Source organism: Eptatretus burgeri, chromosome 2 (assembly GCF_056783735.1).
Source record: "Eptatretus burgeri isolate ZD-2024b chromosome 2, Ebu_testis_v1, whole genome shotgun sequence".
In the NCBI taxonomy this organism is placed as follows: domain Eukaryota; kingdom Metazoa; phylum Chordata; class Myxini; order Myxiniformes; family Myxinidae; genus Eptatretus; species Eptatretus burgeri.
This window is the reverse complement of record NC_140962.1, coordinates 51,557,551-51,570,617: the sequence shown is the minus strand read 5'-3', so window position 1 is coordinate 51,570,617 and position 13,067 is coordinate 51,557,551. Positions and strand designations below refer to the sequence as shown.

The 13,067-nt window shown below is 44.5% G+C and overlaps 1 protein-coding gene across 8 annotated transcripts in view; it reads left to right on the top strand.

Moving 5' to 3' along the window:
* Nucleotides 1-13,067, top strand: part of LOC147032039 (islet cell autoantigen 1-like) — a 146,479-nt gene that overhangs the window by 41,877 nt on the left and 91,535 nt on the right. For all 8 annotated transcript variants that reach the window (XM_085869321.1, XM_085869319.1, XM_085869314.1 and 5 more), the window contains one exon: nt 8,839-8,911. In XM_085869321.1, the coding sequence (XP_085725447.1) occupies nt 8,839-8,911 (73 nt within the window). The remainder of the gene's footprint in view (nt 1-8,838; nt 8,912-13,067) is intronic.

The following is a 13,067-nucleotide window of genomic DNA, read 5'->3' as shown; positions in this document are numbered from 1 at the left end:
AAACCGAACTTGGAACACAGTAATATGTAGGTGAGAAAATAAACAAATTAAAATGGGACAAATAATGACCGGAAACTTAACTTAATTTGAGTGAGGAGGAGAAAAAAGACAGAAAAGTAATCTAGTCTATGCTCTAGTTCTACATGCAACCCATCACCACGGATTTTGCTGCTGAGTATATGAGAGAGCGGTGGGGCTTGGCAGAGATAAGATTTTCTTTTGATTTTCCACAGTTGAAGAGACACCCTTCTGCTTCATTGGATGCCTTGTTTCAAGTCAATCTGGAATAAGAAAGAGACAGAAGAATAAATATGTGATATGGTTCAAAATTATCACAGATAAAATATTGCATTTTATGTTACAGGAGTATACATTCATGTTTATTTCAATGTGTACTGTAATCTATGTATTTTCACCAATTGTCATCATGGGTGTACCATGAATTAAGCATCTGAGATATATATATATATATCTATATATATATATATATATATATATATATATATATATATATATATATATATCTATATATATATATATATATATATATATATATATATATATATACACACACATACATACATACATACATACATACAGTAGAGTAGGCGTAAGTCGTCACCATCGGGACCGAGAAAAAAGTGACGACTTAGAAATGTGACGACTTACGCGTATGCGAACATTCATGATGACTGTGGGGTGAAGGATGAAGTCGCGCGTGGCCTGGACACGTATGTGTCAGGTCAGGTCAGGTATGGGAGCATGTGCCAGAACAGCGCGTCGCTGCGTCCACTTTCCGCCGGTACTCCAGGGGCCTCCGTCTGGCCATCCCCCAGGCAGATGCCAGGCCCATCCCCATCTCCTTGAGATGATGGTCAACCGGCTGCAACCACGAGGCACGTGGTCGGCCCACTGGCCTCTTCCACTCATGAGACTCCCTCGCTGAGAGAATCTGGTGAGCAGGATCAGCGTCAGGAAAACGAGCCACATGCCCATACAGCCGCAACTGACGCTCACGGACTATGCAGGTAACAAATCTCATCCGAGTCTCTCTCAGCAACCGCTCGTTGGACACAAAATCCGACCAGCGATAGCCAAGGATTCTCCGAAGAGACCTGGTACCAAAGGAATTAAGTCTCCGTCTCAGATCCTTGGTCAGAGTCCAGGTCTCGCATCCATAGAGCAAGACTGGAAGTACCAAGGACCTGAAGACTCGGACTTTCGTCCTCCCGCACAGGTACCGGCAGCGCCACACCCCATGATCCAGTGAATCCATGACTCCCCAGGCCCGACCCAGACGTCTATTGACCTCGAACTCGCAGCCAGCAGAGACATGAATATCACTGCCAAGGTAAGTGAATCTCTCCACGACCTCAACATCCTCACCACAAACAGACACAGACAGGACAGCAGCATCCAAGATGTCACCGAAAGCCTGGATCTTAGTTTTGACCCAAGAAACCCGTAATCACAGCGGCTCCGACTCCTCATTCAGCACCTCGAGGGCCCCCAAAAGGATGTCTAAAGTCTCCGCAAAGATGACTGCATCATCTGCAAAATCAAGGTCCGAGATCTTGACATTCCCAAACGATGCACCGCAACTTGATCTCTCCGACATCCTCCCTAAAATCCAGTCCATACAAGTGCTGAAAAGTGTGGGGGCCAGTACACATCCCTGACGAACTCCAGTAACAACTGGAAATAAGTCAGAGATGGTACCACCACACTTCACAGCACTCTCAGTACCAGAGCAGAGTTCAGACATCAGATCGATCAGTTTTGGTGGCACCCCACGAAGACCAAGAATCCTCCAGAGGACATCCCGATTCACTGAATCGAACGCTTTACAGAGATCAACATAGGCTGCAAGCAGCCCCTGCCGAAACTCTCGTCTGTGTTTGGTGAGGACACAAAGGGCAAGGATACGGTCAATCGTTGACCTCTTTGGTGTAAAGCCTGACTGCTCTGGACGCTGGTGCTCAAGCAGATGGTGGCCAACCCTATCAAGAATTATCCGAGCAAAGACCTTACCCGGCACTGAGAGCAGCGTCACCCCTCGGTAGTTGTTGCAGTCTTGGCGATCACCCTTCCCTTTCCAGAGAGGGACAACAAGGCCCCTCTTCCAGTCAGTTGGGATGATGCCTGTGTTCCAGGCAGAGCACAAAACTGCATGCAACGAGACGAGTGCAGCATTTCCACCAGCCTTGAGAAGTTCGGCATGGATGCCACAGATCCCTGGAGCTTTGCCCCGTTTCAACTGGTTCACCGCAGCCCGTGGTTCCACAAGCGAAGGTGGACCACAGTTGATTCGAGGGTCAGCAACAGGGATTGTAACACCCTTGACGTCCAACTCGACAGCTGGGGGATCAGCCTGGTACAACCGCTCAAAGTAACCGGCCCAGCGGGCCTTCACTTCAGACTCCTCTGTCAAGAGCCTACCACTCTCTGCTCGAATTGCAGTGCTCCGAGGGATGGGCTTGGATGAACGTAATGCGCGAATTCCCCTGTAAGCGGGACGAGAATCACCTGTCCACAGGTGATGCTCTACCCCCTCACAGATTCCTCGCACATAGGCCTCCTTGTCCACCCTCAGTGCACGTACAGTTTTACGCCTCAGCTCCCTGAACAGCTCAGCTCTGCCATTCAGCCTGGCCCTGCGACTCTGGTCAATAGTATCCAGTGTCCCTTGAGAGACAAAATTCTTCTTTGCCCTACAGTGAGCTCCAAGACATCCACCGGCAACATCAAGGACGGTGGTCTTGAAGGCGCTCCACAACTCTTCAGGACCCCCCAAAGCCCCCAGACCCCCCAAGTGTCCACTTAGCCTGTTCGCAAACTCCTCAGCTACTCTCTCATCCCTGAGCTTGCCAACATCCAGGCTAGTCTGGGATGGTACCATTCTCCAGGATTTAAGGTGCAGCTTTAGAGTTGCTACAACAAGCCTGTGGTCAGTATTGAGGAACTGAGCACTCCGGTAGACCCTGCAGTTCTGGAGCATCCTCCAATGACCGTCAATGAGGACATGGTCAATCTCCTTTGCCACACCGCCAGCGTTGGAATACCAAGTCCAGCGATGAGCTTGTGGGGGCTGAAACCATGAACCAGCCACCCTAAGTCCATGACTTCTTGCAAAGTCAAGGAACTTAGTGCTATTCTGGTTCACAGTTCCTGATCCATGGGGACCAACACACACCTCATAACCATTCCTATCAGTTCCAGTCGATGCATTGAAATCCCCCAAGACTAGAAGTGTATCTCGTCTGGGGCACCGATCAACCACAGACTCGAGCGTGGCATAGAATGCATCCTTCTCTGTGAGATCACTCGCCTCAGTCGGAGCATAAACAGAGACCAGGGAAATGACACCTAAGGAGTGACGAATCCTTAATCTCATCATACGCTCGTTGACCGGTGTTACCTCAATTATCATTGGGGTCAGCTTATTGGACACAGCTACAGAAACTCCTTGGGTATGGTAACCATCACAGCGACCATACCAATAGTAGGTGTAACCACCCACCATTATCTCGCCGCAATCCGGTCTCCGAACCTCAGAGAGAGCTGCAATCCCGATGTCCAAACGCTTGAGCTCAGATGATAACAGAGACAGGTGATCATCATCTCTTAGGGATAGGACATTCCAGGCACCCACCCGAAGGGACCGCCTCAGGTTAACCCAAGGAGACCGCCGTCTGGTGGACGACACCTCAGCACCACTCCGACACACTGTCCCGCAATCTGACCCAGGGATGTTACCCCGTGGTTTCCCTCCTATCATCAAAGATTGGGGGTCCCGAAGGCTTTACCCCAATCCCGTCATCCGGTGAGCTGCCCTGCGAAGGGAAGCTGCACAGGAGGTACTCCCACGGAGTGGATTTTCAGATTTTTTTGCGTTTTTGCGTTTTGCGGAATGAAAGGTTTTACGGTGGCCGGAGTGCAAATCCTGCCACTAACCTCCTAATAAAAAGTAACCCAATTGCAGGAGGACGTCCGCAGACACAGTTGGGCACTAGATATGGATGGCCGTTGGCTCACAAGGAGCTCCTCCGCCCTTTGACAGGTTTTGTTTTTAATCCTGCTGGGTGTCCATATCCAAACACCCTCCTCACCAGAAAACCTGGTTGGGGAGACGGTTTAGTCGCCAACAACCTGACCATGGAACAGGTTAGTACAGGTTTACATGGTACCTGTAGCAGGTCACAGATCGAACCTGACCTGATCGAACCTGACCTGACTTTACGCGTATGTGTGAGAGCCGGCTATTGTACCAAAAGGAAAACACAATCCTCGGGGCATAGGTGGGGGTTCATTGGTGAGTTGGAAAGTGATCAAGCAAAGATGGAATTCATGAATCAGTTTATCAAAAGTAAAGATAATGAACAACTGTAAGACAACAACTTCGCCTGCTTATCACCATGATGGGATTGACCAACGAGCCCCAGAGAATTTTCTGGCAGCATCTGCCAGAAAAGCCCAGTCTCATAGGAATTGTACACGTCCCGAAGCTGATACCTTTCCAAGATGTCTTTCAATTTGCCATCCTTCCAGTCGTGCACCACTGCCGAATCCACGCTGCCTGATTCGCCGCACTTCTTGACCTTGCCGATTCCCCACCTCACTTTGAATCTGTCTATCCAGTGCATCGGCAAGGTCTCTGCATCATCATGCCCGAGGTCCGCAGCGAATTTACGTGCCTTCAGCAGCAACATTTCACCGTCCAACCGAATATTTGGCTGAGCCGACATTTGCCGAAACCAGATGATGAGCGCGTCATCGACATCTTCAAAGGACGCACATTTCACGCGTTTCACACTTACCACCGGCCTCGTGATCTTCTCCACTTGTCCAAATATCTTGCCCTTATTCTTCAAGATATCGTTCAATGTCTGCCGTTTGATGTCCAACTTCTCAGCTATGGCTGTTTTCTTCATCAGTGAGTTTGCCTCGCAAAACTAGATAATGTCGTATTTTTCTTAGTAGGTTTTAGTTGTAAGCTTACGCTTAGTCGCCATTGTCCTGCCTGCAGTGCGATCAACGTGTGTACGCAGTTATAAATAGCCTATCACTGGCGGTGTAAACCAATGAGCGAGCATCACAATTCCATGAAATCGGGCTTCTCACGAGGCAGCAGTTCCGTGTGACGAGTTAGGAGTGGTAATTTACTTGAGTTTCCATTACGTGGGAACGGACAAAATCTGACGACTTAGACGAAGTGACGACTTAGAGATGACGACTTGCAGAGGGATGACCCTTTATTCATAGGGACTTAACATGAGATAAATTCGGGACTTTTTGACGCTGCCGACTTTGGCGAAGTGACGAGTTACACACTGCCGACTTACGCCTCGTCTACTGTATGTATATATATATATGCAAGTTGTTTATTATCTACTGGCGCATATTCTAGGTTAAACCGATATTATTTGCTATTCACAACAAATTGTGATATAAAGTGCATTATTCTGCTCCTGGATGATTTTATCATAAATTTCTATGTAATATTGTTGTGGGATGGGGTTCAGTGGCGATAAACGACCACGAGGTGGAGCAGTGGAGTTGTCTCCCACCGAGCACCCGAGATTTAGGTCGTGACTCTCGGGTAAGTCTGAGAGTTCACGGGTCCCTTAGCGGACCGTGGTCGCCAATATTATGACTCTGTGGGGTAGCGTTAATTGCCTAATTTCAATATACCTAAATACCCACGTCATCTAACCACTGGTGAAAACCACATCCTCGACCGACTTTGTCCGAATTGTGTCGCTATCGCCGACTCGGATGCGGCGTAACCGAACGGAAGTTACCAAAGCTACGCCGGACCAAATGAACAATTTACCGGCCCGAACGGCTTTACTATTTCTCAATACGCACCTTGCTAGGCCAATGAAGGAAAGCACGAATAACGAACTGGTACATTTAACAGGGGTTTATTTTACAAGGAATAATCGGGGAGGGAGACACAGAGCAGAGTTATCATGAATAAAGAAATGTAATGTAGAAGCAAAGGAAAGCACTTACACAATTTCTACTTACAGACGGGGCCCACGGACACACACACACACACACACACACACACACACAAAATAAACTGGACCCGTGGGTCTTTAGTCGGTAGAGCCGGGCCAGGGTACGTGTACACCGAGCCGAACCACCATGGTGGGACTCAAACCCATGACCCGAAGTCCATGGCCCACGACCCTGGCTGCTCAGTCACCAGACTTGCCCTCTAAAGGACCGCAGACTGCTCCAACCACGACCGTCTGCAGAGCCCTCGTCGACAACCACTCAGTCACGACGACAGATCGCTCGGCAATCGCCACGATCTCCTCTCTGCCGAACCCTGGTCCTCACAACCACTCTACTCTTCTGAGGTAGGAGGGGTCTCTTCTCCTCGCCACTCGCCTCCTGATTGGACGAGGGGTTGTCAGATGACTCGTGGTCACCTCCCGATTGGCTGGGGTGTGCGTGTCATGCTCGCCCTTCGCTCATTCACTGGAGGAAACGGTCCATGCCCTTCCTTAGGGCGGAGCCTCGATCCGAAGCAACGGAGGCTCCACCCACTCCCTCAGCCAAAAATACGTGGGCAATGGCGACCGGGTCGAGTGCGGGACAGTGGCGTTGTTGTAGTGGATGTAGTAGTAGTTGTTGTTGTTGTAAAAACCTAACTAAAAAATAACTCATAGCGCACACACGAAATTCAGAAGGAATTAGACAGAAGGAGGGATTCTAAGTATAAACACATACTTATTGAAATAACTAAGCTGCTGGGATTCTGGCTGTTTGTGTGCACAAGGTTTCCAAATCCGTAACAATATATGGTAACAGGCTGTAAATAGTCTTACTAATTTGGACATAGGTACTACTAATTCATAAAAAAATATTTTAGACGAGTCGACAAAATGTCGATAATCGCTCAAATGTTCCCTTTTTCAAATGGCAATGAAGAAAATTCCCCAAAGGTGCCAAAGTGGCACCCTCTTGTTTTGAGATCAGTATACATATGTGACCCTCCAGTACAAAACCAGTCGGAAGTCGCAAAAATTCAATATTGAGTTGTTGGGTTGTTATTTTTTTATTATCTTGCCAAAACGAAGTTTTTGCAAGATATGTTAGTCAGCTTGTATGTTTTTTTTTTGTTTTTTTTGTTTTTTTTGTTGTTTGTCTGTAATCACGAATAAAAAATTCTGCAGAGCACAGTTATCATTGGAAATTTTTGTAACTTCGCATATCAGAGGCCTATAGAGGTCCCTTTCAGTGCACAAAATTTTGAAGGTCAAGGTCAAAGGTCAAGGTCACTTTGTCGCAAATCAGGGGAGTCGACGAAACCCTTATTTTTTGAGTAATTTTGATCGGATCGTCTTCAAACTTCATGGGAATATAGTTCATGGTCTGGCGCTCAGCTGATTAATTTTTGGTGGCGATTGGCCTTGACATTCATGGTTAGTGCCTCGGGTCAAACATATTTGACCCCAAGGTCAAATTTTCAAGTTTTAGGAACCATATCGTGTAGTACCTCAAATTGAACACCTCGATGAGTGCTTTCTAGATATGTCAAGCTTGAGACATTATGACATCATTTGGTGACGTTATGAGGCAAAAGCATATTTTTCATGGTTACTCTGTAGAACGATTCTCATCGGAATCTCTCGTAGGCAGATATTCCTCAAGGAGTCACTCCTGGTGGATAGCAGCTCTGTTCACCTCAGTGTGACCTTAAAGAAGTCACACGTGGTCACCTTTTGGCAAGATACGGGTCACCCTGTGGGTGACATTGGTTTATTATTTTTTTTTTTGCAACTTCCAACTGGTTTTGTACTGGAGGGTGACATATGAGTTACAGAAATTGCAATAAAACATTGTATATACTGCAAAACACGGTCAGTCAGGATTTACTGGACTAAAGTGAGGAATAAACGAGTTGAGGTGTTCAATCAGCTTGGATTTTAGAAGTTTAATGAGGAGGGGGGTTACTGGAAGACCACATGCATCCTGGAGTTGTTAAGGAGGGTCAGAGGACTGCAAAAACATAGCTATTGGAGAGTAGACAGTAGAAAACAGAGAAACTACTGACATGCCTGCAATGTGAGAGGAACAGACCTTGTGCTTTGGCCTCATCATGGAGGATTCCAATAATTTTGAGAGCTTGACATTCCACAGAATCCAGGAGAGACAGATGTGATGCTGGAGTACCAACCCATAGCAGAGAGCAGTACTCCATTTAGATATGGACAAAAACCTTTTAGACTGTGAGTTGCTCTGATTTTCCAAGGAAAGATTTGGATCGACAGATGATGACCAGTCTGTAACTGACTTTGGGGGCCAGCTTTGCTATGTGGTTTGTTCAGGACTAATCATGGCTGATGGTGAGATCTAGAGATTGAAAAGATTGAACCTCTTTCAGAAGATGTCTGAAGAAATATATAGGTGGGTTTGTTTGATGATCATTCCCGAATGATCGGGTGAAACTGTGATTTTTCAGGATTGAAGGACATGTTCCGTATATCAGACCAGAGTCTAATCATTTCCAGAACAATGCAGGGATGCAGCTGCTTTCTTCCTAGCAGAGGGATGAGGTAACATGGTTGCAAACAGCTGTGATTATGAAGTGAGAGTTTCTGCCTTTTGCTACCATTGTTGATGAAAGACTTTATCAGCATTGAGTTCATTCCTTGTGCTGTAGATGACAAGTACCATGTATTGTGTGTATTCTCACTCATTACTGATGCATTCCCACCAAGCATATGGCATATTGATGAACACTGCATTTGTTTTTATGAACTGATTTGCTTATCCAATCCGATTGTTGACAAGTGATGTTCTGATTTGCTCTTATTTTTCCAGGTTTTCCATGATATTCAGAAGTCTTGTGTGGAGTTACTGGCAGCGATTGAGCAGTATCAGAAAAGGGTTGGGGGTAAGTTTCTAAAATAAATGTACTCAGGACTTGCATATGTGTGTTCGACTTTGTGTAATTTCATTATGCATTGTCTTTTTAGTGTATTTTTTTTTGTGAAACTGTCACCATTGATGATGCTTCATGATGATTGTAATAAATTGCTTCTAATAACTAAAATAGGCTTGACCAACTCCTCATAAATTACTGTCTCTCCATGTCCAGTCCTCATAACAACCGAATATCCACAGAATTATAACAATGTAACATGCAACATTCACTGAAATAATCATTAGGGATTATAAAAACAGATAGAAATATGTCGAATGAGGTGGAAACATTGGTGGAATACAAAGATGTGCCATCTAAAATGCAGTGAATGTGGAGTATGAACATCATTGTCATATCATTCTCATCATTGCTAGTGCTGCAGGCCTAGTAAAAGAAAAAGAAGGAACACACTGCCTGACAACTGCTGATTATTTTAAGTATAGAAATAGTAGGATTGGTATGCATGATTCAATGTCTTGACCATCAACTAAACAGAACCAGTGACTTGAATATTACCAGTGTGCTATTGACCTGCCTGCGATGTGTATGTTGAAAATAACTCGTATGTTGCCAAAGGCTATGGCACAGTCTCACCATGATATGTAATTATCTGTTGTGCTTTGTGAAGCAATAATAATAATAACAATAAAACAAATGTCATCATAAGTAATTACCCCATAGCATGTCGAAGTACCTTCTCCAAATGAGGGTTTGTGCCGCCAAAATAGCTTCTAGCCATTGAATGCACTGTGGTTTGCCATTGCCTTCCCAGTTGAGTTAGGATTTGAACCTTCAATTGTATCAGATTGAAATCGAAGATCAGGTAATTGATCTAACTCGAAACCCCAATAATACGAAAAACTGTTCTGATAAGTGGTACCCTAAAAGAAGGCTGAAAAGTATATACATTGTTGTCATGCACCTCTGGGTGGCAGATTTTATTGCTCTGAGGGTAGAAGCTCTTTATAATGGGAGTTCAAATGGCTGAAGGGATACCTGTTTCTCTTAAACTCCCAACTAATAATGATTTGGAGCCGAATTGCATCATGGAAGCAAAAGAGAAGAACCACCGAAATTATAAACATCATTGTATGCATTTAAGAACAAAAAACAAATGAAAAATCACTCTTAGAGCGACACTTGGCAAAACGAAATGGCACTCGGTAAAGTGCATACCTCTGTCAGGCTGAAAAGTTTATATTTTGTATCCTACTGAGAGGTTGGATCTGAATCTGGATCTTAACCAAAATCGAATTGGCTTGGTATTGTCACCGAACCAACTCATCCACGTAGTTTGTCATAACTTGTCCACAACTTTTAGAGATAACATGCTATATATATAGTTTTTGGCCCAATTTCTCAATGGTGAAGAATCACCCGACAAATTCTCAGATCTGAATCCGGATTCAGATCTTCACCAAAATTGAGCGTTGCTGTCCTTGGCCGGTCACCTACATACACACAAAAAACATTCAGAACGATTGCTTGAAAACTGTGGCCAAAAACCGTGTGACAGACAGACAGACCAACATACTTGGCAAAAAAAAATTTCCGACAAGTAATGACTGACAATAAACGAAAATCATTACTTTGAATGCTCCAGGACAGCAGGAGAAGCTGAAGAACAAAGGGTATGCGTGCGTGCATGCTGCGCACACACGCGCGCATCTTTTGCTTGCTTTGTTTTTTTAAAGGAACAAAAATATGGAGATTTTTGCGGTGTGATGGATGCTACTGAGGTGGGAGGATGCAACAACTGTTTTCAGTAAGATTAGCTGATACTGCAATGCTCTGGGTGCATCGGCAGAACACACTGGTGCAGTGTGACCACTCCTCATTTTCATAAATGCCAAGGTGAGCCAATGAAAAAAGCCAAGAATTCACAAGGTTTCGGAAAAGCAATGGTAATAGAAAACCTATACGCCAAGAAAACCTATAGAAAACCAAGACGCCAAGGTGAACAACGAATAGCCAAGATCTTGTGAAAAAAAGCCAAGGAGTGGTCACACTGCACTGGTCCAGTGAGTCTAATGGGAAAGCCCTGAAGGAGTTCAAGAAATACAAAGTGCTGCAGTGGCAGTATGGATATATATTGTGAAGAACCTTCAATCCTGGCCAAGAATTGAGGTGAGTCAACTGAGGATACTCCAATGTGCGGTTTATTTGGGACACACGATGTGGAGATTTGGTGCAGGACTCGAACCAACAGTGGTCCAGCCTTAGGATCACACACATGCTGAAGAATCATTCTCCAAAATGCATATATATATATATATATATATATATATATATATATATATATATATATATATATATATATATATATATATATATATATATATATATATATATATAAAACCTATTACAGGGCGGAGAAAACAAGACAAAGAAGAAACAATTTGGCAAGTGGACTTTCCACCCCTCCCGACGGCCCTTGGGTGAATCAGCCATAACAGTTCTCCAGCCGTTTGTTGCCACTCCGCACTGGAATAAACAATAGCCTGCAGAAGCGCTCTGGCAAGGACATCTTGTAACACATCGTAAAGCAAACTGTAAAGTGAAGGCAAAAGGTTTGGAGACACATTTTGAAACAGCCAGGACAATGGTTTGAATCCAGGCACCTGGTTAATGCAATTACTGAATGGTTAAATGAGTTAAATGTCTAAATATCGACAATATGTGGCCACCACCTGATATGGATACCTGACAGTCCCTCCTTGGCCACATTTCTGGCCATATTTCGACATCAAATGGCATAATTCAAAGATTCTTGAGCAAAGGAAAAACATCACTGACAGCCAATTCGATTTTATAGCCAAAAATTAGATTTATGAAACCCCAAATGATCACCCATGATCACCCATGATCACCATACCCTGTTCCTAGAGGAGAAAGATATTCATTACACGAGTTCAATTTCGAGTGCTTATATAAACACAGTTGAAGCACTCTGTTGAGCTGAAGAGAAGGTAGATTTTGCAGGCAAGAGCTTGGGCTCGACGCTGGGTTGAAGGTGATGAAAAGGATCAGTGAGGTGACCCAGAGTCCCAGCCGACTTTGGGCCCGAGTAGCAGCAGTTTGTGCAATCAGGTTTGATTCACCAAAAGAGCTGAGCTCTTTGGATGCAGTCACGGTGGTGGTGGCACAAGCCCCCAGCCGCACCATTGAACACATGTGGCAGGTGACTCGCCTAGTGGCCGCCAGGCCTTCGTTGTGCATCGAGGCAGCCACAGCAAGTGCACCATGTATTTGCAGAGCAGCACTCCACGTTTCCACGCTTGCCTGGCCGGTCTGGCCTCACAAAACGGCGACATCAGTTCTTGCCCAAGCTTCTCCTCAGTGGGTTTTTCTCTTTCTCACATTGTCCATCTTATCTCCTCAGGAAGGGGGTAGTTTCATGATCATGGGTTGAATGCCCAATCATCCCAAATCTGGGTTTTCTCCATTGTTCTTTCAGTGGAAGTTCTTCCCAAGCTTGGTTAGATGAAATCGTACATGCAACTGCTTTCAACACTTCAAAACAAACAAAATCATGGTTAAGCATCAATCAAATATGTCCTCAGTAAACGTTAAGGGTCAATAATTCTTTTCACCAAAAGTATTCCATTATGTATGTTATAGGTGTGTCAAACATTGTGCAGAATATACCTGCGTGCTCGGTTATTATAACTCACAAAATAAATGCTCAACATAGTTCAAAGCTAGGCTAGCACATTTTGTATGAATTAACAGGAGTAATTTAAACAAGAATAGCATGGCTATATTGTTTAGGAAATTTCTACAGAACACCAAGAACAGCACTATCATTTAGGCAATTCTATATATGCATGGAATATAGGTATGGGTGCAACAAGCACTCTTTTCAATAATATAATTACTTTATTCTGACCGATTTAACATTTATTTCATGGTCATGTCTTCTGTACTCCCCATAATTCTCGTTTATCCTTTTGTTTGTCTTAACACAAATTGTAGAGTCATTTTATTTAAATTACAGTCAGGTCAGTACCAGCTCATAATCAGTGAGAGCAATACAGTTACAATACATGGTACAATTCCTAATTCCATTTAATTGATTTCATGATTGCTGTTGGTCTCGCCATCTTTTCAGTTATTCTGCATTATT